Source organism: Pecten maximus, chromosome 5 (genome assembly GCF_902652985.1).
Source record: "Pecten maximus chromosome 5, xPecMax1.1, whole genome shotgun sequence".
NCBI classification, from domain to species: Eukaryota; Metazoa; Mollusca; class Bivalvia; order Pectinida; family Pectinidae; genus Pecten; species Pecten maximus.
The window spans coordinates 33,688,880-33,715,874 of NC_047019.1; the positions used below are offsets into that span (position 1 = coordinate 33,688,880).

The window sequence follows — 26,995 nt, forward strand, 5'->3', positions numbered from 1 at the left end:
ATAACATACAATACTGTGTACGTAATGAAAATTTTATTTTTCAACATTTGACATATATACAGGCCTCAGACCACAATAATACTTCCGGGTCGTTGTACACGAATGTAGTACATATTGAAATTTCAGGACTGTTGCTAAATATTTTTTCCTGACTTAGCTGCTACAGATATGGACATAATTTTAGCATAGATTTATAGTGCAATATGTAATCTAGTGGCAGAATTTTATTTTGACACCATTTCCATGTTTGTTTGTGAGGCAGGACACGGGGAGTTATAAGGCTTGAGTAGTAATATTTTGTGATTTTCCGGATTTTCCTACAATATAGTAGGGTGGTTACACTTAAATAAAAATAACTTTGTTAAATGCCGGTCATGAGGTACTTTCCAGCTCACTGTATGTTCAGCTTGAATAGTTCTACACGTGATGTGAAAGCCAGATTTTTTGCAAACTTCTGAAATATTTTAATTTCGATTTTTCTTTTGTATAACAAAGAGGGAAATTAATTGTGGTCTGAGGCCAATAGATGATAATGGATTAATTCAAATTACTTCCCTTTGATCAGTATTGAAGTAGTTAATTAGGAATTACTTCCCCTACATCAGTATTGAACTATGTAATTAGGAATTACTTCCCTTACATCAGTACACAGGGGCTTGGCACGATTTTCCAAATGATAGTCCATATATATATGTATATAGTATCAAGGGTAGTAACTACAAAGAGGGGGAAGACGAACGTATTTAAAAAAAAAAAAAAATTGTCGTATTCTGCGGGTCAAAAATCTTAGTGACACATACATTACCTTAAAGAGAAATGTTTTATCTTTCCAATGAGTGTTCGATGAACAAAATTGGCCAAGTATTATCCAAGTTATGACCTGACGAATTCGGAAATAGATGTTGAAATGGCTAGGTCGGAATCTCCCTGTCCGGTTGAATAGTCGCCTCGCCTCTAATGGGTACCTCAATAACCATTCAGAAATCGAAAAATCGACGCTTGCAGCGGTATTCAGTAACCATAACTATGTCAATATAGGATGTCGGTTGGTTATGTTATCCGTCATGTGCCGTAGCCAATTCCATATTACATCACCGAGCTTACCGTCTTCAAAAAGAACCACCATCTTTCCCTAACCTTTCGTGACTTTGTTTATGTCGTTACAGTGGTGGTACAGCCAAGAAGCGTTCCGAATGAAGGGAAAGATGGTGGTTCTTTTTGAAGACGGTAAGCTCGGTGATGTAATATGGAATTGGCTACGGCACATGACGGATAACATAACCAACCGACATCCTATATTGACATAGTTATGGTTACTGTATACCGCTGCAAGCGTCGATTTTTCGATTTCTGAATGGTTATTGAGGTACCCATTAGAGGCGAGGCGACTATTCAACCGGACAGGGAGATTCCGACCTAGCCATTTCAACATCTATTTCCGAATTCGTCAGGTCATAACTTGGATAATACTTGGCCAATTTTGTTCATCGAACACTCATTGGAAAGATAAAACATTTCTCTTTAAGGTAATGTATGTGTCACTAAGATTTTTGACCCGCAGAATACGACAATTTTTTTTTTTTTTTAAATACGTTCGTCTTCCCCCTCTTTGTAGTTACTACCCTTGATACTATATACATATATATATGGACTATCATTTGGAAAATCGTGCCAAGCTCCTGTGCATCAGTATTGAAGTAGTTAATTATGAATTACTTCCCTTACATCAGTATTGAAGTAGTTAATTAGGAATTACTTCCCTTACATCAGTATTGATGTTGGTAATTAGGAATTACTTCCCTTACATCAGTATTGAACTGTGTTATTAGAAATTTCCTTTCCAACATCAGAATAATAAGAATTATTTAAATCATTTAATGGAATTATTGTCGCTATGGAAATGATTTCAACATTAATCTATTTTAATACAAAATCACAATTTTATATACCTCAAGTGCACAACTAACCTGCACGTGTGTCCGTGTGATTTTAATTGGAACGAACATAAACACCTTTCAGATAACGATACAATAACAAGTTAACCTTGATGTTTACAATGTAAGTCCTATTCAAGATATCCAGATTGGACTTATTTCTTCTTTTTATATGTGAACAAAACCTTTCTGATATCGATAAATGGTAATAGGTATTATATTTGTTGAATTTTATCGTATTGCTTTTTTTTTTAAAAAGAAATGAAAACATTGGATAGAAAACATTCTACCGCAGCTTACAAAATATATCGATATAAACCATACTGCCTGCATTTGATTAAATCAAGGGTTGCTGCTCCTCAGAAGCAAAAAAAAAAAAAACAATTTTACAATATGAGACAACAAAATCAGTTTCAATAACATATTTTCAAATATATGTTTCGGTGAGGAACATTTGAAGGATCACCGTTACAGCATGGAAAGTCTCTCAGTGGGCAGTGAAGTGTAATCTAATTTGAATGAATGTCTTAAAAATGGAACTAATTACCAATCAAAGCGTAGAATTAAAATATGTTTACACATAGAAATCTATTGAAAGACAAAGACAAATATGAACGTGAAATCAAGTGGGCACCAATTGCCTTTATCAAGACGTGCCGATATCAGAGATTTGAAGACCTGACAATTAAATCCCGTGGTTTTTTCAACGTAACACTCTTTTTAGAATATATTGCCTTTACGTTTACAAGTTGGCAGTAGTTCACCCAGGCAGTTTGGGGCGACGAACTTTGGGATCCCCAACATATCTGAGTATTGTACCTGCTGCCCTATAGTATGATTCGGCAGAGACGACTTAATTTAAAATATGTTTTCTTTTTCTTTTTTACGATCTTCTTCGTAATGTCTTCCTATCTTACTTTAGGCCGTACGTTTAGCGTTCGCCTCTGTGATGAATGCTTTGTGTCAGGACCTAGAGTCATTGTAATGGTAGTCCTTGTAATAAGACAACTGGTTCTTCATTTCAGTATACGTTTAGCGTATGGGGTGTTGTCTTTGGTATCTGGAGTAGTATGTTTCAGTGAGATAGCACTATAAAATCGGCTTCAGCTCCGCGCTATCATACGGAGACAAAACACGAATATACGAGACCCTCTTAAAACACACATGTATTTCCCACAGAGGAGAAACTGCCTTGAATGTCTATAGCTGTTGATAGGACGTTAAATAATACAAAACAAAACTAACCATTTGTTTGTACATCATGTAACTATATGTACTAAGCAACACCGATGTACAAATCTAGCATCTCAATGTACATTACATAGATTGGTCCATTATTATACATCTTTCATTACTATATGTGTATTGATCAAACATTATAGCCTCTGTTAATTTATATATTTATAGATCTATTTTTGCCACCCCTTTGCTAAAATGGTAGCATTATAATTGGATGTTGTACCAGACATATATATATATAAACAGTCTGTCTACTTAAACATTTGAGAGATCCGAATGTTCTGCTAGTCCATGCACGGCGGCGCTGTTGTTTGGATATGTTAGGAAATCAATAAAATCAGAGACATGCGTATGAGAGAAACTCCACGGTACTATATAACACAAACCATTCTAATCTATCAAAGTGTCTTCCCTTTGTTTCAATCTCTCAGAAATAGCGATAACTTGACAGGAAATCAAGCTGATAATGCTGACCGACAGGTTAACAGTTGTTTGCTCGTAACGCACTAAACACCAACTCATTCTATCTCAAACTGAACTGCTTGTTAATAAATACCTGCTAATTGTAGCCCTATTAGCTTTTGGGAGCCTACTTACTTGTATATCTTTACAACGAAAATTGTATTGAAAGGTGGCATGACGCATGCACTGTTCATTTATGTTTTACTTCATTCAGAGGCACTTTATAATACACCAAGTATAGTGTGTACATGTAACAGTGCGTTTCTATATCGGAGTTAAGGTAAGTTGTATTTTAGGGACTTTGTACCGATAGATAATACACTTGTCCATGTGAATCCATGTACTATATATCTATTAGAAAAATATTGTTAGTGTTTGCTATTTCATCTCACAAAATGTTCGAAGATGTTTGGACGGACAATAACGTTAATATGAGTGTTTGATAATTATTATAATACTGACGATTTGTAGGGCTATTGATAGGCAATGGTAAAAAAAAAGTCTTTTTTACCTTTTTTGTACGTGACGAACTGACCTTTTTAAGGGAAAGCTATTCCCGTAGGTGATGCTCATCCGTGCGTGACAACAATCGGCGTATGTACGTACCTGTGGTAGCGTGATCGTAGTCTACACTTATAACTATAATTGTACTCGTATATATATATATATTTATATACCATATTCGGTCGTCCTTCAAAACATTGGTGTCATTGGTAAAAGGATACTTCTTTAAACAGTTATATTAACAGTAAGAGACCTTTACAACAATTAGCTGATCACATACACTGAGTGGATGAGTGTAAAACCCTGAGATGGCGCACGGTCAGTGCTAACTCCGTACGCGTCATATTTTTTCATTCCACATCGGGTGCCGTTATGATTGGTAGCGTGTAGGAGGTTCCTGTTGTTGGCGACGTGCTGTGTCGGACGGCTAAAAAGTCCGGAGTTTTAGACACGGCAGCTGTTTTTGGGTCGGTTGATGCTGATTGGTTGAATTGTGGGCGCCGGTATGTGAGTTTCATCCGCTGGCAAACTTGTGGGGGAGAGTTTGTTTGTTTTTGTTTAACGTCCTATTAACAGTCAGGGTCATTTAATGACGTTCCAGGTTTTGGAGGTGGAGAAAGCCGGAGTACCCGGAGAAAAACCGCCGGCCTACGATCAGTACCTGGCAACTGCCCCATGTAGGTTTCGAACTCGCAACCCGGAGGTGAAATTATAATGGATTGTGTCATAGGTCATGTGTAGTTTACCTAGTTTGATAAACATGTCTTCTTTGTAATTAATTGTATGTAATATGAAGCCTTCAACAAATAATCTTTCTGTCAATACGCGAACATGTAGAATTATGGACACCTCGGCCCTGTGGCGTATTCGGCCTTGGACACTTCGGCCCTACTGCGTAGTCAGCCTAATATGCCCAGGCCTATATATATTTATATGTGTTTATTCCACATATGTTAAGAGATTTTTGACCGGAAAATTCCCCATGTTAATGGCTAAATTGTTTTGATGACGGACAAATTAATTCACTTAACATGTACAAGGTTATTATTTCTATCAGGGTAGTGAGATATAGTCATATGAAAGTCATTTCAAGTATGTAGAATATTGAAAACAGTGGTGTAAACACATGTATACTGACACATTTCATAGTGATATAACATGTTTCTATTGTAGAACATCAAATGGGGAATAAAGCCAGCCACCAAATATTCGATCCAGATGCAGACTTCTATGAATGTAAAATAATTTATAAATCTTTTATTAGTTATACAGTCAAAATGTCACTGACAGTGTGAACATGATAAAATTATCAATATATACATAAGAAAGACATAATGATTATGATTTTAAAATGTTTTCCGGACAAAGATTTAAGTCATTAATTAAAAAATTATATATATATCAGAATTACTGGACCCTGCGTATATAACACAGTCTGATGGAGGATATGATCATGACAATCGCCAGAGCTTTGAGTTAGTGTGAGAAAAAAAAGACTATCATTTGGTATTTTTTCTGGTCACCATCAAGGTAGGGGATCGATTTATTAATTTTAAAGCTAGGGTCAAGATTCGTATGCGGCCATACATTTGGGAAGCCTCTTTCTTGTTCAACTTAAGAATAATCCCCCTGAGGTGGAGATCCCCGAGTCTCACCTCATGGGATAAACGAGTCTATTATTCATCACCAAATATAACCAATAGCCTTAAACATATTAGGTAGTATAATATTTCACCATTTGTTTGTATTCAGTTGATGTTCCACCACCAGCTCCCCCTACAGAGTTAGAACTTCGTGCTAGACAGATCAATCCAGAGGAGCATGTCTACCCATTTGAAAACCTTGTGTTTGAAGGAGGCGGCAGCAAGGGAATGGCTTATTGTGGGGCTGTTCGTGTAAGTTTTAATGATGTATTGAGAAATAATACATGTGATATCGCAATGAACTTAAATTGGAATAGGCGTTCTGATATGGTTTGTAGAATATTTGATGCTTTTCATATTTGACTGGGTTTATTATATTTTCTATTCACATTTATATTTGTTTTAATTGTATGTACAATGTATCTAGCATTGAATTAGGATTATGAAGACACATTGATGACATGAGGTGATTACTTAATAGATGGTTTATCCTAAATGGATTTTCGGAGCTGGGCCTAGTACTGCAAGTCCATGGCAGTTGATGACATTTTTTTTTCGCTGGCGAGGAATGAAATTTTTTTTCTCAAATATGGAAATATAATCAGACAACAGCGTGCCATTTTGTGTACTAATTGTAAAAAAAAAAAAAAAAAAACACTAACGAACTCCACTTACAGGCCCTAGAAGACATTGGCGTGTTTCCACAAATCAAACGCTTTGCGGGGACAAGCGCCGGGGCTATAACTGCAGCGCTCCTGTCGGTTGGGTACAATTCACACGATGTTGAAAAATTTATGAGGAATGATATGTCCAAGAATTTCATGCTAGGTTTGTATTAGTTTGGCTTTAAGAATACGTTGACCCTTTTAAAATCCAGATAAACAAAGTTGAAAATTGAACACTGTCAAAGCATAAGAAATCTAGTTATTGTGTGTATTACTGGTCGTACTTTTCTTTATGAACATGAGCCCCTGTTGTGTACATGACTACTTACCTACACACTGACGTTGATGTGTGTACAGACAACGGGGAGTATTGTTTTATTTTCACGATAACTATAGTGTTAACGACTAGAAATAACGCGTCACACATATGTAATGAATATATTTATATTAGGATTGATTGTAAGCCCGGTCAATCTCTCCAAGGGTCTATAACACATCTTTAAACGCCCCACGCATTTACAGGAATCTTTAATAACATACTTGTAACATATATTGAGATAAAATTTCTTGATATCATTCCCATATATTCTATTGTATGGTTTATCAGCAAAATAAAAACTATTCCTCTAACAATTGCTTGTAGCACTTATTACAATTCTATAATTTATTTCATTATAAATATAATAGTCTGCGAAGCATTTAACCCCGCGGAGAGATTGTGGTCCTGTGATATCTTTTCATAAGATGTAAATGTAATGTAAACAGTGACAATGTAAATCAAATTAAAAGCCAAGGCGACTTAATCTTATATTTAATGATATATAAATGTAACACTTACCATAATTTTAGTTGATTAATAAAAACGTTTTTGAGGTTTATTATTTCGAAATTAACGTTAGGATTTGAACCGTTTCAACAAAGCGTAAATATTATATATCGAGATCAGCGACAGGGTTATTAGTTCACACCAGCAGTCCAATGACAGAATTGTTTCTGCAAGCATTCAGGTGACAGGGTATTAGTTTATACCAGCAGCAAAGTGACAGGGTTATTAGTCAACCAGCAGCAAAGTGACAGGGTTATTAGTTCATACCAGCAGCAAGGTGACAGGGTTATTAGTCAACCAGCAGCAAGGTGACATAGTTATTAGTTCATACCAGCAGCAAGGTGACAGGGTTATTAGTTCATACCAGCAGCAAAGTGACATGGTTATTAGTGTATATCAGCAGCAATATGGCAGGGTTATTAGTTCATATCAGCAGCAAGGTGACAGGGTTATTAGATCACACCAGCAGTCCAGTGACAGAATTGTTAGTTCATACAAGCATGCAGGTGACATGGTTATTAGTTCATACCAGCAGCAAAGTGACAAGGTTATTAGTTCATACCAGCAGCAAGGTGACAGAGTTATTAGTTTATATTAACCGCCAGGTGACAGGTTTATTAGTTCTCACTTTTATTTAATGATTAAAACCATAAAATATATTTTAAAATATATACGAACCATGTCTCTGTTGTAATAGCTGTTTCAGAATACGGACCATGCATTTTAATCATCTTACTAGTCAACTTTCCTTTCCAGATGGATCTTTTGTCTGGAGGATGTTTACATTCATACCGAGGGTTTTCGTCGGTTACGGATTAAGCCCTGCGTCACAATTCAACGAATGGTGAGTGGCTTCGGAAAAAGACAGGGAGTGCTGATATCACGTTTGAGCAAGTATGTGGTAAAAACGTTAATTTGACGGTAAATTGATAAGGACAATACAATCATTATATATTTCAATAAATTTATAAGGTAGAGACCATCACAATGATCATATTGTTATATTTGATCTCAGAGTGCTTTAAGAAGGTGACTGAGCGTAGTCACTCATAAATTGCTGAAATATAATCAATTACAATGGAAAGACATTGCATTAGAATATTGTTCCTGGCGTGGGTCTGTGTATATATGTGTATTTTACATCTGTCTCGATCTGATATACGAAATAAATGTTTGTTGCCGAAGTATTCCATGTCTGTCCAATTAGATCCTTAGTTCCTATGATATTTCACTTACATTTAGCATCCTGAGATATTGCATTTTGGTTTAGTGACCACTTCCTATCACCTATATAATTCAGTTAGTATGATGATATGTTATGAGCCTCAGATTGAAGGATTTGATTTTTGCTGGATATATTGTATTATTTTTCAACATAATCCCCTTCAGTATCTTCACATTTTTGCCAATGATGTTTTAGGACCTCAATGCCACTTTTATGGAACTCCTTTCCATGGCAGTTCAGAAAGTCATCCACTGCATGTTAGGGATAGGGTTTGGGTTAGGATGCCTGAAATGCCTGTTTTCAGTTTTGGAAATAGATGAAAGTCTGATGGAGCCAGATCAGGTGAATAAGGTGGATGCTCAATCAATTTAAATCCTCAATCGTGAATGGCAGCCATGGCAATGACAGACTCTTTCATCCTAACCCTAATCCAACCGATATTGTCCATTTTCCAAAAGCCGTTTGTCTTGTTTACTTTAGAGTGCTACCTCGTCGATATAAACTAACCAAATGAGACCAGTCTTTGGGTACACTGCCCTTTATAGTCGGAGAATAATATGACTTAGAAAAAAAAACCCATCCTTGAATACCTCCTTCAATACGAGACTCATAACTTACCAATCAGCCCTCGTATCAGACAAACTTGCTTGCTTTTAGTATTTACATATTTATACCATATTTTAAGATTATTAAGTAATATGTAATGTTGTCATGAGTATGAGATTATTCTATGATTATACAAAATGTATGTCGTCATTTTTACCGGAAGTGCTTTATCCGGACATCCAGGTATGCAGCAAAAAAGAAAGAAAAAATATATGGAATTGAAGGTTGATTGGGCTCTCAGTTAGTTAGTTACATTTGAAACATAATTTGAGTTTTAACCTTGATATTTTACTTTGAATTCACCATATAGCACATCAGTTACACAGAAAATGATAAGATATGGACTAATAACCATCTTTACGGGATTTTCAGCACATAAATAATCATGATGATCGAACGAATATCCTTTTCTACTACAGCTGTACAACACCAGTGGAAAAGAACTATGCGTTGTTGTTACAAATGTCAACAACATGGCCGAAGAGTACTGTCACCCAAAAACAACACCGGATATGCCTGTTAGACTCGCAGTGCGCATGTCCATGTCGATTCCAGGTACGGACTTATCTTACAAGTACTTTGAGGCTGTATGCCATGCTATGTTTTTTTTGTTTTTTGTTTTTACATCTGACTAATACCAATGTCTGTTCTATTTTGATTAACGTTTACCAGATCAAAAAAAAAGACTAATACCATCGGAACTAATCGACATTTAGGTAATCCATACTGTATATTTGTTAAATTTCTGGGGCTAATACTTCGCGGTCGGACCTAGTTCTCGGGCATTAAATTCCACTCAACCATGCTTAGTAATCAATTAAGATGAATTATCATAATTTAATTTTCTCTACACTAACCCTGTCCCTAGAAATTATAACGTCGGTCAGTCAGTCAAAAGCAATCTTACAAACGGCGTCATTTGTATCGCCATGGGTTGATAACATAAATGTTAAAGGTAATGGAAATGCTTGTTTCAAGCAAAATTCTGAAGTAAACACTTCTTGGTATTTATTTTGGCGCTATGATTTTTAACCACGAATATAGCGAAATTAAATCCCCTCGAATATTACCATCAATACAGTACGTATATTGTTATTATTATTAAATATCAACATCGACCGTCGTTCTCTAAATACAAATCTGATTCAAACATTTCCGTGCGAAAAAAATCAATGCAATATTCTTGATATTTTTTTATTAGTTTATTATAAAACACAAAGTAAGCAGACCGATATTTTGCATTTGAATTTCGGATCTCAAACTCGCGATGTCTGGTATGATATCACCAAGCTGAGAAAAAAAATTGTAACAAGATACTGCGCTAAATGCCCTTCGGCAATTGTGTTGATATACATATAGATGATGTTTTTTGAGTCCTTTTTTAATAGACTTTAATTTTACGTCGCACCACATACGCAGATGTGACTTATATTTATATATATGTTTCACGGCACAGTTTTTGAATACTACGTACATGAAAAATGTGGTCTTCGTTTTGACAAAGGTGAATACTCGTCATTTAATGATTTCTGTGTTACAATGTTACAGGCATGTTCCAAGTGGTGAAGTATAACCCTAATACACAGTCTCCAAATAACATGTACATTGACGGAGGAGTTCTGTGTAACTACCCAATACATTGTTTCGACGGTAGGTAATTATACCGATCTTTGAATATCGGATCATAGAAAACAAATCTTTCATAGGATATCTCACTTGTGTTATTTTTTCTTCTTTTTTGTTGTTGTTGTTTTATTTTATTTTGTTTTTTGTTTTTGTCAAAGATGGATGTAAGAAAGCACTATACAATACATCTTTGGCGACATGCAAATACTTAAAAAGTCCTCTCCTTATAATGTACAGTTTACGTATAACATTGCAGTAGCCATGCTTAGATATGTCCAGTATCACAATACTTCACCTGTATATATTAGAATATATCAAGATAAATGCGATCTCCAAGAACACGACATAATGCTACACCTGTATATATGAGGACATATTTATATGATATGCTAAAAATGCCATCATGAATGTTCTGGTCTTGAGAATGCTCAGTGTTGTTTGTACCACTCCAATGACAATTTCTGAGAAAAGAAACAAAACAATTACCATATAAACCCTTTTAAAAGGAGAACACTAGTTAAATAACCGTCTGAACATCAGGCACGCAGATTAAAGTATTTACAATCACCAAATATCCCGCAGGCTGGTGGCTGTCTATGAAGCGAAAAGATGCTTTTATCCGGAGGATGCGTGACCTGGAACAACTTCCCGCCATGCTGAGTAAAGCATGCAGGTTTGGAGAGCGGTCCGAGAAAACCTTGGGGTTTCTGGTGGTTAGTATGGCGTTAAAATCTACAAACAAATATATTTTTGAATTATGTAACGCAAATACTTTAAATTTGACTGTGTTTCAAGCCAGACCATTTCCTAACCATGGAAAAAATTAATGCACACAAACACCCTTAAACATCCGTATATGTGAGTGGCCATTTAAATCTTATTACACGTTTCATCAACTTTCATTTAGTGTTGTAAATTAACTGTGTGTCGTTTCAGTACTCCGAGGGTGAAGCCGACAACTTCAGGTTTTACCTCGAGAAACGAACACCTGTACATTCCCGATCGAATTCTACACTCAACAGGTACGTTTTATGTATGTTAAAATGTTAAGTTATATATCTTAAAACCTTTAAATGTTTGTTATTATTGACCATGATCTACAATGTACTAAAGTATCGTTTGAAAATCAAGTTTGAATTATTGGTAAATACTTCAAATGGAGAAAGATTAATAAGGATTTGAAATATGAATATTACGATGATGTATATTGACATGATTATTGTGAGTTGAGTATGGATCATTGATAAGTACGTTAAAATATAAGTTCAGGGTAAATTATTCATACCATATTATATACTGCAATGAGAAAGTCATAATACGATATATTATCAATGTGATATTTTGAAACAATGGTTGCTAAGTTAAAATCGGTTGTTGCATTGTTATAGGAAGCGAAGAGCAGAACTTACTGCAAAAGCCAGAGAACGAAAACGGATTTCTGCTGCTGTCAGTCGCTTTATGCCTGTAAGGTTTGAAACGAGATACAAATCTTTGGTACAGCAAAACATTTGCTTTGACATGAAACATTGCCAAACAACAATCAATTAGCATACTCAATACTTAAAATGTTGATCGCTATACCCTACAATTTGTTACTCTTAAACCCTGTTGGATATTTACACGGAGAATCGTCATAGCAATCATTGTAGCTTGATACATGTTTAGATTTGAGCTCGTCAAACTATTCCCTTTTCATTGAAGCTTTTGGATAAATACGACACAAACCTTGATGGACAGATCAACCACCAGGAATTTAAAGATATATACGTAAGTAAATTATAGTATATTCTAAATTCTTTACATCCTGATTTAAATTATACTATGGAAGTCAGTGACACTGGGATGCCATTTATCGACATTTTTGTTGAACTTATTGACAATACTATAGTTACCGATTTGTATAGTAAAGCTACAGATTTATATAATTATTTGGACTTTTTTTCCAGCCATGCTAAACATACCAAACTGAATATTCCATATGGTCTAGCATCCAAATTAATTACAGTTGTTAGAGATAAGGAGAAGTTAAATAAGCGACTGGATGACTTGAAAGTGTACCTCAAGAACAAACATTATCCTACTGAGGTGATACAGAATGCTATTCAGAAAGCTAAGGAAAAGGGTCCAATTTCTGTTAACACCGATAGGATTCAAAATAAGGATACCAATATTATACCATTAGTAACTACGTATAATCCTAATAATTGTAATATGCTACCTATTATAAAACATTATGAAACCTACTATAAAAAATAGTGAGAAAATGAAACATATTTTTGAAAATAACAAAGTTATCAATTGCAAAAGACAAGCTAAGAATTTGAAACGTTTGTTATGTAAATCAAAATTTGATATGAACACCTCGAATGCTGTCAGTGGTGTACAAAAGTGTATGAAACCCAGATGTGGTACATGTAAGATTCTTATTGTGTGTAAAAACTATACTTTTATAAATGACTCAAAAATATAAATAAGATCTAATATTAAATGTAATTCTAAAAATGTTATTTACACTTTAATATGCAAATCATGTGGTGAATTTTATGTTGGCCAAACTGGGTGCGAATTAAGATTGCGTATGCATGTACATAGGCAGCAAATTAAAGATGATGACTTGAGATTTTTAAAGGTAAGCAAACATATTCACCAGTGTTCTGGGAATGATTTTTATGTTTTACCTATTTACAAGTTAAATAGTGACGATGTAGTTACAAGAGAGATACAAAAAAAATGTTTATCCAAAATGCTGAAACCAAACTTAAATGCAGAATAAGTTGATTGAATGTACAGTATTCCATCTGTTCCGACTTTGTTTATTGCGTCACGCTATTTTTAACTGATGACGTCATCACAATTGATGACGTCATACATATCTAAGCAACGTACAAATAAACAAAAGTTCAGTCCGCCTGGAGAAGCCTGAGAGGGCAGAAAGGCCTTGCGGCAAAGTCTTTTATTTTTGTTATTTTTTGTTATTTTTTTTATACGTAGGTTAATATACTGATAATTCCATCTTCCAGACAGCAATGTAAATGCTTTACAGGCATGTACCGTTTTCATATAGACGCCTCATTTTAATACTACAATACACATTTAAAAATGATATTTCTCTGACAAAGAGTAAGCATGATCGATTAAAACAGTAGTAAGCTATTTCATATATCAATATAATACCAAACCTTACAGGTTTTGCATTATTAGCATCATTCAAAAGTTTCAGCTCTAAAAAAAATCACAAGATGTATAAATCATTTCACTTTTTTTTGTGCTATTTTGTGCAATGTATGAATGTAAATTCGGATATTCCTGTCCTAGCTTGTGTCTACTTTGCAAATATAGCTGAGTTTAAATGGGTATGCCAGTATTTTATGGTTGATGAATTATGAATTTGACGAGTTCTAATATTAAATCAATATTACATGGACATGGTATTAGGAATATGTATAACATGTGACTCGAGAAGCTTGTTAAAAAACTATCGTCAATCCCTCAATAGTATGCCGAGACAACATAGCGTGGCTTAATATATTGATGTCGTCACAATACTGTTTAAATAAGTATTATAACAAATACGGCAATAAAGTTCAGAACAGTGGAGCGTATGTAATGCACTATTACTGATTATATCAATTGTGAACAGGATCACTTTTCTGAAGAGGACAGACATACACTATTTGTTGATCTGGATGGATCCAATGCCGTATTCAAACGGTTAGACAAAAATGGAAATGGACAGGTAGGTTTTACATTATTTTTCAATCAGTTTATGATCATCCAATTCAGCAGATGTTATAGAAGAATTGTAGTTAACTTTTCTTTTCAATGGGATATACATATTATGTATAAGTATTGATAAAATCAATATTCTTTAATCAACGGAAGTAATCATCACTTGAGAAGTTTCCTTTAAAGTTTCTCATTTGGAACATTTCGAGGTAAGGAACTTACTAAAATTAAGAAACACTTAAAACTTTGGCCGTGCTTTGTTCCTCTGTTACTGTTTAAACCTTCCTCTTATTATATAATTTAGATATGTCGATTTTGAGAGATAGAATGTGAACATATCGATATTTGTTTTGTTTTTATTACATACATCAATTCCTAACCAGGTGACGTTCCAGGGAATAATACGATATATAGAAGGGAGAGGTCTGGCTGTCAATCAGAGATACCTGGGATACAAACGGCAGGACGTCACGAGCATCGTGTCCTTCGCTTCCTCAATATTTGGCACTATGCTTCTAAACCTCAAACGGCTACACATGGAGGTACAATGTTTCTTTAAAAACAATTTCAAGATTAACATCCGACTATTATATTACGATCTCATTTTTAATTTAAAATCAAAACATACACTAAGATCGTGCTGACATTACATTGTACAATAATGACAAACGGTACTTAAAAAGGTCATCGTATGAACTATTCCTAGTTATTCTGTTGTATTCGTGAGAGTGAGAAATGCAGCCCGATGTGGTTTGCATTGTTCTTGACATTAATTTTTATTATCAAAGTTTTTGGGCATTTGTTATATTGGTCGCCACAATAACCACATGCAATACTAACTGCTGGAAGTTGTTTCACAAACATAATTAGTTCATAGTACATCTATCCGCTTGATGTTGAGTATACAGTTACAACATCTTCCTTCATTGAAAAACGTAACAGTGATCAGTAATAACGAAATATGTATATATGTGTATTTACTTTTGTCTTCTATAAAACCTTTTTAGATGACAACCTATATGTTTTCATTTAAACCTATTGTCGATTTTTCGATACTGCAAAGGTGATCGAAATCCAATCATTGGACCAGTATGACATAACGAAATTATTGCCAACATAAGTGTGTATATTTTATTACAGTATGATCAGTTTCCGGAGAGCCGATCGCCTCTGACAAGCATTACTTTATGTGTTGTTATCTTGATACTTTGACAGTTAGCTTATTTTGTTTGGTATACCTCAGGTCTACGATACGTTTTTCTCATCTTTCCAAATATGTAATCGGTTTTGTTGTCGGTCATCGAAAAAAATACATGTTGACATACATATTCCAAGTGTATTTCACAAAAAGGGTCTGAGAAAAGTAGTCCATCGTATGTTAGGTATGTGGGATAGGGAAAATCTACCCTTGATGATAACATTGTATTACAGTTTGATGATGGCATTGTATTACAGTTTGATGATGACGTTGTATTAGAGTTTGATGATGACGTTGTATTAGAGTTTGATGATGACGTTGTATTAGAGTTTGATGATGACGTTGTATTACAGTTTGATGATGACATTGTATTACAGTTTGATGATGACGTTGTATTACAGTTTGATGATGACGTTGTATTACAGTTGATGACATTGTATTACAGTTTGATGATGACGTTGTATTAGAGTTTGATGATGACATTGTATTACTGTTTGATGATGGCATTGTATTACAGTTTGATGATGACATTGTATTACAGTTTGATGATGACGTTGTATTAGAGTTTGATGATGACATTGTATTACAGTTTGATGATGGCATTATATTACAGTTTGATGATGACATTGTATTACAGTTTGATGATGACGTTGTATTACAGTTTGATGATGACGTTGTATTAGAGTTTGATGATGGTATTGTATTACAGTTTGATGATGACGTTGTATTACAGTTTGATGATGACGTTGTATTACAGTTTGATGACGTATTAGAGCTGGATGATGACTTTGTATTAGAGTTTGATGACATTATATTACAGTTTGATGACGTATTAGAGTTTGATGATGACGTTGTATTAGAGTTTGATGATGACGTTGTATTACAGTTTGATGACGACATTGTATTACAGTTTGATGATGGCATTGTATTACAGTTTGATGATGACGTTGTATTACAGTTTGATGATGACGTTCTAGTAGAGTTTGATGGTGGTATTGTATTACAGTTTGAGTACATTGTATTACAGTCTGGTGATGGCATTGTATTAAATTATATTACAATATGAAGACCTTGTATTAATTTTTGATGACCATTTATATCAGTATGATAACCTTGTAAAGGTATTATATTTTGTCGACCTAACATTACAATATGATGACTTGGTATTAAAGTATGTTATCATACAGTGTTATTGCCTTCTTTAAAGTATGATCAACTTATTTTACACTATGATGACCTTGTATCACGGTATGATGACCTTGTATTACAGTATGATGACCTTGGGCGTACTGTTGGTATAAACACGGGGCACATTGAAACTGCAGACTTCGACCTTGAAGAAGAAGACATCATCTTTTTGTTGGATGTAAGTTATTTCGGTGACAATTCTGCAGTGTATAAACATTGGTTAGGAAGTTAAACTATGATGATAATAATGATATTTTAGTACAGGGTGATATGCTCATATATTAATGTTCTATTACATTTTTGTACAAGTACCTGCATTTATAAAAAGCAGTGTTTGTAGTGAAATTTTATTATTCTTATTCCTATTCTTGTTTTTATTATAACTTTTACAGATATGTGAAACTATATAAATATATATCTAATATATATGAAGATGTTTGATGTGCTATATTTAGACACTAATACATTCAGTTACGAGGACTGATTGATATGTCGTGAGCCTCATATTAAAGAATTTGAATTTTTCCGGATATATTGTATTATTTTTCAACATAATCACCTTCAGTGTCTATACACTTTTGCCAGCGGTGTTTTATATACCACCTCTTTTTTTTTGGTTGTTAAGAAAGTCATCCACTGCATGTATGACGTTATCATCAGAATAAAATTGGGTGTCGGAAATAGCTGTTTTCAGTTTGAGAAATAAATGAAGGTCTGATGAAGAGAGATCAGGTGAATAAGGCGGATGTTCAATCAATTTAAAGTCACATTCGTGAACGGCAGCTATGGTAATGACAAACTTGTGAACATGATCATTGTCTTGCTGGAATAACACACCTTTCGCCTCGGAGGAAGTAAAGTATTGTATGTGTCATTGATTGTTTGTCCCTTTTGGAGATAATCTATCAGCAGAATACATTCTGCGTCCCAGAAAACCGAGGCCATAACCTTCCCAGCTGATGGAAAAGTCTTTGCCTTCTTTGGCGGGGGAGAGCCATGGTGCTTCCATTGTTTCGATTGTTGTTTGGCCTCTTGGGTAAAATGATGGACCCATGTTTCATCCATAGTGACAAATCCCTGAAAAATGTTGGCAGGATCTTCCTAAGAACGATTAAGATTAGCACCTGATAATGTGCGCATGGTGGGCTTTTGATCAACTGTCAGAAGTATTGGTACCCATCGGGCCGAAAGCATTATGGATATCCTTAGTTGTTAAACCTTATATAGTCAGAGAATATTCTTGATTACCTCCTTCAATACGAGGCTCAACATATCATTCATCCCTTGTACATACCATTTCGAAAGTACAACAAAGTACGTGCCATTATAACAACTATATATAAAAACTGTTTAACTGCTTAAATTGTAACAGGACTAAATTCTCTGTTCTATTAAACAATTACGTAATGCCACATGTCAAGTATGTGTTAAATGGTATATAATCAATGATAAATCAGAAATCAGAACAGCAACATTTAGAGCCTTTGAAAATATGATCATTTACAAAATACAGTAAGATGTCATTTTTATAAAGCGTACATAGTTTACAAAATGAAAATTTATTGGTAATATTTTTTTCTGTTTTCAGCAAGGAAGAAACACAACCATCGATTTTCTAAAAATGTATGCAGCAAAGGAAAACGAGAAATAAGCTAGGACGTTCATACTAGGAAACACGTGTCAATGTGGTAGACTTATATCATACGTTACCTCTCACGGGATACGTATAGTTAATGAAATATACTAATATCAAGTATCACATATCACGGATTACGTATAGTTAATAAAATAGACTAATATCAAGTATTACATATCACGGGATACGTTTAGTTAATGAAATAGACTAATATCAAGTATTCCATATCGCGGGATATGTACAGTTAATCAAATAGACTAATATCAAGTATCACATATCACGGATTACGTGTAGTTAATAAAATAGACTGAATTACATATCACGGGATATGTACAGTTAATCAAATAGACTAATTCCAGGTATAACATATCAATGGATATGTATAGTTAATAAAATAGACTAATATCAAGTATATATACGTATAATTTAATTTTGTATGAAACACGCATTTTCATTGGCTGAAATAATTTTGTTACACCTTCATAACAAAAATTTTGACGTTGCGAAATGTAACGTCATTTTCGATTGGCTGATGACGTTGCGTAATAATTTATCACAGAAAAGAGTTCGCCAAATAAAGTGAAATATCTTGGTGTGTATAAGACGAAATTAAATTATAAGAATTAACATTAATTATTTTTTCTGTTATACAGTCATAACATAAAAAACTGGAGTGTACTCTCTTCATAAACCGCTTCGCGGTTTATTTAGAGTACACTCCAGTTTTGTCTGTTATGACTGTATAACAGAAAAAAATAATTGATGTTAATCCTTAAATAGTTATTACTTACGTCATGAATTAGTATTGCAAGAGAAATCATACTTTTAGTAAGAAGTCATGCTTTTAGCTGGAAAGACTTACTCATATGATGTCCCTCAATTTTCGAAATCTTTTAAAAAATGATTGAGGTTCTTAAATCTTTTGTAACTGTCAATGTCATTTGATCCCGGAAACTGAGTAACAGGTAGTCTGACAGCGGACCGGAAACCTTTTAGAGTTATCAGGAATTCAAAATTACGGTGATTTAAGGACATTTTCTTGTTTTTTTAATGTCCTACATACACATTTTAATTATTTCTTAGTTGAAACTAAATGATACATGTTCTATTATAGCCTATCGATAATATTGTAACCATTTCTTCGTATCTTTTTTTTTTATCATAATATAGAATCAACGGACTTTTTTTTGGAACATATCTAATACTATTTTCAAGTTCAAACGTTTCCTCAAAGCAAAGTGTTTTTCGGAGCTGCCTCTGTTGAAAGTCCTGGTTCAAGCCACTTATGTGTAAATATTCATTTTCTTTTTTTTTGAGATTTTCAGATTTGCATGCACGTAGCTAAATGTTCTCAATTTCATATAAAGCATACGGCTGTATAGTTTTGTAACAAGGTAATATAATACAACATGATAAGAGGCTTTTATTTCTGATTTGATCATCTCGTCTTGATCTTGATCTTATATCTTGTTATATTGTATTACTCATTTAAAAAAAAGGCACATCAGCCAATTTAACTAGACCACTGTCAATTAAATAATTATGAAATATGAAAAAAATTAAAGGAATGTCCTGTCATGGTTTATCGGTGAAATAGAATTAGGAAAAAAAGTTCTGTCGTGATTTATATTTATTTATAAGTAAAGTTTTACGGAAGGGTATATGTTCGATGGAGTCAATATTACCAATCAGAAATGCAGAATCATACCGAATATCAAGGTTGCTTAAGACCCTTCTATATTACTTCGAAGAAAAAAATTAACTACACAAGGTTTCGAGAGGTTCCAGGTTGATTAAGATCATGAGAGAGTCATACATGATCTATATAAGTTATTATCTATAAAACATATTAAGTGTGTGTATAAATAATGATATCGTCAGGTATATTCAGGTGGAAGATTTCAAGTATGAAATATTAAACATTAGATATGTGATGTTAGTTATGACTTTTAAAGTAAAAAAAGGTATAATTCTTGAGAACGATGTCATCATCTTTGGGTTTTTCTTTTCTATGAGCCCTTGTCGTATGCTTTTTTTTAAACATGCTTGTTAGCCTTTCTTTGGAATAAAAGCTCTCACTATAAGAGAATAGAGTGATTCATTCAGTTTGGAATGGATAATGGCTGTGTAAAGAGTAGAAAAATAAAAAGATTTGAATGAAAACCGTTTTTAGGGGCGAATTTTAAAGATAAGGTTATAAACATCTTTGGGTTTCCCCCCCCCCAAAATCCAAATTCCATAACGATTTTAAGCAGAAGCTGCCTATAGTTTTTAGTATCATCGAATTTTCCTAACTTGAATTTACTCTCTCTTTTTATGATAAGAAGGCAATCATCGCAATTTATATCGTATAATACAATATTCCAAAAATCGAATCAAGCTAGTTTTATACACGAGTGCCTTCCCTTTAGTCACAATCTTGTCTATGATTCTCGGATTAAGACAATCTTCAAAAGCGAACACATGGAATGCAAAGTATCAGAAATGTTTATTTATTTAAGGATTGATTGTCAATTTTGTTGCTTGCGTTGACTAATGAAGGGAAGTGAACCTCGTGCAAATGTACTTCATTTGCACGAGGTTCACTTCCCTTCATCAGTCAATGCAAGCAACAAAATTGACAATCAATCCTTATATTTACGTTAACCAAATTAAAAACTTGCCCACCAGATTGCAAAATTCGGTCGCAACAGTGTGACGTAAGTGCGTCACTTTGTAACAATGTTATACTTATCGTACATGTGTGCACAGTAGTGGAACAGCAGACAGTCAGCTATTCTCGTCGCGAAGGCAACACAAAATATAGTGCCATACACGTTCTGATTATTACGATGTTGATACACATAAAAACGATATTTTCAAGATAAAATATTCATTTATAACAAATATCTATGATATTGTATAATAAAAACTTAGCAATATCCATATCAATACGAATTTAAAGTGTAGTGTTGACAGTATAGAATGTGTGTGATTTGGTCACTCGGGGACACAGGGACTCGGTTAAAAAATGAGCACAAGGTTAACGTGATGACAGTTCAGTGAAATATCACAACATTAAAAAACAGTGTTTATATATTCTCTAAAGCCTTGAAAAAATCGATTTTGTAAGGTTTTATAATTTGAATGAATGTTGGATTTTTAGTCTTTCGATTATTTATAGATGTCATATGTTACTCAAAATTTAACGCCGAACCCCTGTGACCGTAGGCCTATGTGATGCAGTCTAATAGCCGGGATATTCAGAGCTCGAGAAAAAGTGTAACAATGTGGATTTCAGTCGCAGGTTAGCTGATGATGTACATGGCGTTCTTGAAATATTGGATTTCATTGTCGCACTGGCGTTTTGGGATGTAAATTCTGATAATAGTAAGTAAAGAAACATTGATTTGAAAATTGGCGGTATTCGACGGCCGGAAACTTGTGTCCTCCATATGTTTAGATTGAGTCAAATTACGACAATAATGTGTCCCTGTTCTCGATATAGCACACTTCTGCTACCAGTCTGATTTGTGTCGTTAAATAGTGTTTAAATTGAGGTTTATTTTCTGTGACCACTGAAATGGTATCAATCATGGCATTTGAGATACAGCTAACGTTAGACCTACTACGCTACGTAGGTCATGAGCTCGGTGCTATCGGGAGTGTCGGTGTTCTGTCGGATCCTGTTTTCTAAACTGTCTTCATTATACTGGCATTTTTATTAGCACATACAGCGGCTATTCCACTTGTGTTCATATACGTTTATAACAATGTTACACAATTCACAAAGTGAAAGTACATTCAAGTCTGAGGCGGTACAGAACTCGATCGCCATTGTAAACTCAGTGAATGATTCGTCTCTCAGAACAGAAGCACGCGACCCAAAATCTTCAATGGGAAATGAAGTGATCTGAGTTTAATATGTTCATTGAGGCGGAGCGAAGTGAAAATGTAAATATATGTATTTAAAATCTTTTATACAGGTTTACTTTTATGGACGTTTTTGTGAACTTCCAATTACACCAAACTTACAAAACCGTGAGATTTGTCTGCTGAAACTACACTGTGCTTGACGTCAAGAAATTTGAATGTCTGTATATTGAATTACAAGTCACCTTCCAGTTCATGTCTACTGAGATAGTAACCGTAGTTATATATGTTTCTCGTCTGTTAATTATCCTCGCCCATGAAGATGACAATAAAAGTAACGAGATCGGTGACTATATACTAGTCTGAATAACTTGCAATGAACCAAGATATGACACATTGTTTTGCATACATTAAAAGAGTGGACAGGAATCTATCCAATCAGAAACAATGAGAATTTATCAGTAAAAAGGGATCAGCAGATAGCCGTTTTATAACAACAGGCGATTCATCTCTACACTCCTCTTATAGAGATTCCACTCTGTCGAAGTCATGTTTCCCACTAATTTAGCATACTTAAATCTTTTCTATATTACAACGGGCTAGAATGGAGTATTTCATATCTTAGTACATAGACGTTGACGTAAAGCGCTATTCAATAAACAAAAAACATCGACTTCTATCAATCAATACCTATGAAATATTTATACAAAATTCCAGCACCTTTTCAAGTAAAAATCAATATGCACTAATCATACATGCCCATACATGGACGTCTATCAATACATCTTGTATATCACCGTGTTCAGACTTCAGGTATAGCGGATCCTGGTAATGAATACATAATTGCGCTCAAACGTTCTTAGTAAATATTGATTTTACAAAGGTGTCTAATGCATTCAGTTTCATCGCTAGCCGCTATTTGTATATAAATATTGCTGGAATAATTTACTGTTTTGTTTTATTTATTAACGCTCGCCTTTGCTTTCATTCAAATCGGTAAAATTATGATGCTTTGTAATTGGGGTTCAAACAAATGATAAAAATAACGAAAATTCTTGCTGGATTACCTTTGATACTTCTCACAAGACCTTCCGCTTAAGTTAAGGACGTCTAAAATGATTCATCTCTAGAGAATATTGTACCGTCTTAGTTTTCTATTCGTTTAGCCCCAAGCATTCATACAATATTAGTGGGTTCATAATTTGCTGTTGCTTTGTCGCTACAATGTGATTTGTACAATCCTGTGTTTTGATGACGACAGTGCTCGTTTTTTTCTGGTCGATGCCATGCGATTTCTATCATCTATATATTGGCTAATATTTCCTGGTGACGTCAAACAATTTATAGTTGTGTGCGTATCTGAGTGCTATTTCTTAGTAACACAATTGGAATACTATAAACAATACCTCGACAGAACCAGATATATAGTTAATATTGACCTGTAAACACGAGGTTTATTGTTAATAATTGATGTGACGTAAAAATAAATAATCATATATTTACATCTTTTCATGTACAAATCCGCTATTTGATTGAAATTTTAGTTCTACCATTATTTAATCGGGGAATGTTTTGTATTTGATTAAACTATGAAAGACATTCAGAAAGGAATATACTTGGTGGATCGGGATGGGGTTGACCTATCAAACTTTTTAAATTAGAACGGGGTTGTCGTCAGAGGGATCCTGTATCGTCATATATTTTCATGTTATGTGCTGAAATTATGTCGAAATTTTTTAGAAAACAATATAAATACAAATGGATCTCTTGACTTTAAATGAACTTATCCTAGACCAAGGTAGTATGGATTGGCAGAACAAAAACATTCAGCAAAAGCACTTGCTAAAAGATTGCCTTATAATAGGATAGTACACTTTTCGTTTTATTGGACATAGACTATAGCGGTTATCAGAAAATATGGCGTGACGTCACGCGGAGTTTACATCCGGGTCCCCAAAGGTACAACAACAGATTAGCCACAATGGCTACCGATGCAAATGATAGCAAGCACTTCAACACTTTCGACGAAGATAGCATACATGGAGCTTCTTTAAGAGGAAAGAAACTAGAAGGGCTTACAAAAGCAGCTCTTTTACAATGGCTACGTTGCAGAAGCAGAGCAAGTTTGAAAGGAGGAAAGGCAGATTTAGTAGATTTACACAGAATTATTAAACCAAGTTTTGACAAAAGCTTGCAAAACTGAAGTCTTTAATATCGGTTTGGAATAACAGAAAACGTACACCAATAGGTTGAATATTTGTAATCGGATCTCTACTCATATCTCATTTCAACCATTTATTTACATCTCTTCCTAATCCTGGTGACTTGTGTATATCTAAATATCAAACAAATAAACAATATATTGTTTAATTTTCTATAGAAAGGTTAACTTGATCAAATGAAAAGAGATACATTTATTATCATAAAAGGTCATGAAGAAGGGGGCTTTAAAATGATACATCTAAAACAATATATAACCACCCTTTAAGCAACTTTGGTCAACCGGATATATAGTTAATTGGAAATGTTATTTGATAAACAAAAATTACCAAATACTGCAATTAAGAAATTGAAAGATGCAAACAAAATGTAAAAATCTCTTTCGGAAAGGTGTCTTGGAGGCCTGTTATAAAAACTGTCACTGCAAGCAAGATATACAAAACAAATATTAGTGAAAATCAAATATGTTAAAGCATGAATCAAAAAAGTTATATACAATAACTCGTGGTACAAACATGTGGTATAAATTGTCTATACACTTGCTAAAATGACAGATCTTTAACAGCTGTGAAGAATTCGGTGAAAAATTCAACATTTATTCTATTTTTTTGATGTTATAAAAGTCTAAAAAAAAAAGCTATATATCAGTTTACAAAGAGAAAATGACGAAGCTTTGATTCAGAAAAAAATATACCTCAATATACCCTACAATCTCAAATTGATTCTAAGAAGTTAAAAAGCAGCTCTGGAAATATGTAAAATGATAATTAAAAATTAAGTTAAACCCATTGCCCAAAATAAATGGAATACAAATTTCAATATTGATGAAGATACATGGAAAAATATATAAATATCCTTTCAATACCTGTACCAGTTCAAACTACAATGCCTAAACAACAGAATAAATCACAGAATGCTTACAACAAACACATTTTTATTTCATATCGGTAAATTGGTAAATCCAGAAAACAATAACACATATATTATGAAATTTGGAAAAGGTATATAATTTGATTGAAAATTTAAAAATTATCATTATTACTTAAACGACTTCGATTCGATAAACAAGAATTAATATTCGGCAAGCAGATTAATATACATACAAAATTTTACATGGATAATTTAACAAGTCTCATGATAAAGCAATACATATATAAAATACATATTTGAAATTGACAAATCTAGAATATAATTTTTAGATTTAGAGATTGAATTGATATACCCAATCATTTTTAATCAGAATAGCAATTCATGTTACTTTACATGTAAATTTTGAAGTTAAGAATACCCATTTTTTCACCCTTTTTTTAGCCAGATTTAACGCTTCATATAAAAGTTCTGCTGACAAACCTTTTAAGATACTTTGCAGATCAAAATGGAAAAGGTTTGTCTTTGGTCAGTGTGCTTACTTATTTGTCCTGAACTGAAAGTTGTTATTTTTCAATTTTTCGGAAAAATATTTTTAAGTGCTCCGGTCTCATTAAAATGTGAAAATAAATGCAAAACCTGTGTAGTTTCTCACTTTGTTATTTATTCTTTTCATTATAATGAACATTGTAAAGTTTTACAGCAAAAAATAATTAGAAACATTCAAAGTTGCCAACGCAATGATAGTTTAAGTTCAAACAGTTCAGTTCAAAAATGTTAAATTTGAGCCATGCACAAAATGTAAGAAACAGCCATTTCCAAAAAGCGGGCTGAAGTTAGCAGCGGATTCGTTATTCGAATCCCCAATAATATATATATTATTAGACACATACTAACATGTAACTGAATCCCCAATCCACTGCTGCAGCGGATTCGTTATTTGAATCCAAACGTCAAAATGTCAATAAAAAGAAATATCATTTAAACATAAAAAAAATTGAATCCCCAATTCGCTGCTGGCAGCTTATTCGTTATTGGCAGTGGATTCGTTATTTGAATACGAACATCAAAATATCAATTAAGGGAAATATCAATTAAACATAAAGAACTGAATCCCCGATCCGCTGGCAGCGGATTCGTTATCCGAATCCCCAATAACGAATAACGAATCCGCTGATAACTTCAGTCCGCTTTTTCAAAATGACCGCTATATGGACCAGTTTTATATGCCAGATCGGAACGAGACTTCAACGTGACTAAAACCTCAGAAAAAGTATATCTTTAAGAATTGTATCGAATTTGAATTGAAAGGACGCAAAATTCTAGTCTCTAAAAATAATAGTAGAAAGCAAATTCCGATCAACACAGAAATACAGCGCTGGCTTCAGATTAAACATTTGAACAAAATACTAATTCTTTAGATTAACTACTATCTGACCTAGGTTTACATTGTCTTTGTTTTATCCCTTATGTCCCCTTTAACAAATTATCACTGTAACAACCTTATTGTGGGGTTGGCACCATTTAAACTTTGTTTGGTTCGCTGGCATTTTTATTAACAGTGATTGGTAACTTGGT

General features: G+C 33.8%; 1 protein-coding gene across 1 annotated transcript; it reads left to right on the top strand.

The window, feature by feature from the left end:
- The first annotated feature begins 11,321 nt into the window (after positions 1–11,321).
- Positions 11,322–18,860, top strand: LOC117327851. The gene is made up of 8 exons (XM_033885057.1): positions 11,322–11,443; positions 11,667–11,752; positions 12,119–12,194; positions 12,432–12,497; positions 14,371–14,466; positions 14,840–14,998; positions 16,925–17,020; positions 18,431–18,860. Exons 1-8 carry the CDS (start codon positions 11,327–11,329, stop codon positions 18,491–18,493), a joined length of 759 nt encoding a protein of 252 aa, XP_033740948.1. The 5' UTR covers positions 11,322–11,326; the 3' UTR covers positions 18,494–18,860.
- The last annotated feature ends 8,135 nt before the right edge of the window (positions 18,861–26,995 follow it).

Excerpts from the sequence above, each read along its gene's own strand:
- LOC117327851 (XM_033885057.1), top strand. The coding sequence starts at position 11,327 with ATGAAGCGAAAAGATGCTTTTATCCGGAGGATGCGTGACCTGGAACAA. Across the intron at positions 11,444-11,666 it reads AAACCTTGGGGTTTCTGGTG|TACTCCGAGGGTGAAGCCGA; the intron begins GTTAGTATGGCG and ends GTGTCGTTTCAG. Across the intron at positions 14,467-14,839 it reads ACAAAAATGGAAATGGACAG|GTGACGTTCCAGGGAATAAT; the intron begins GTAGGTTTTACA and ends ATTCCTAACCAG.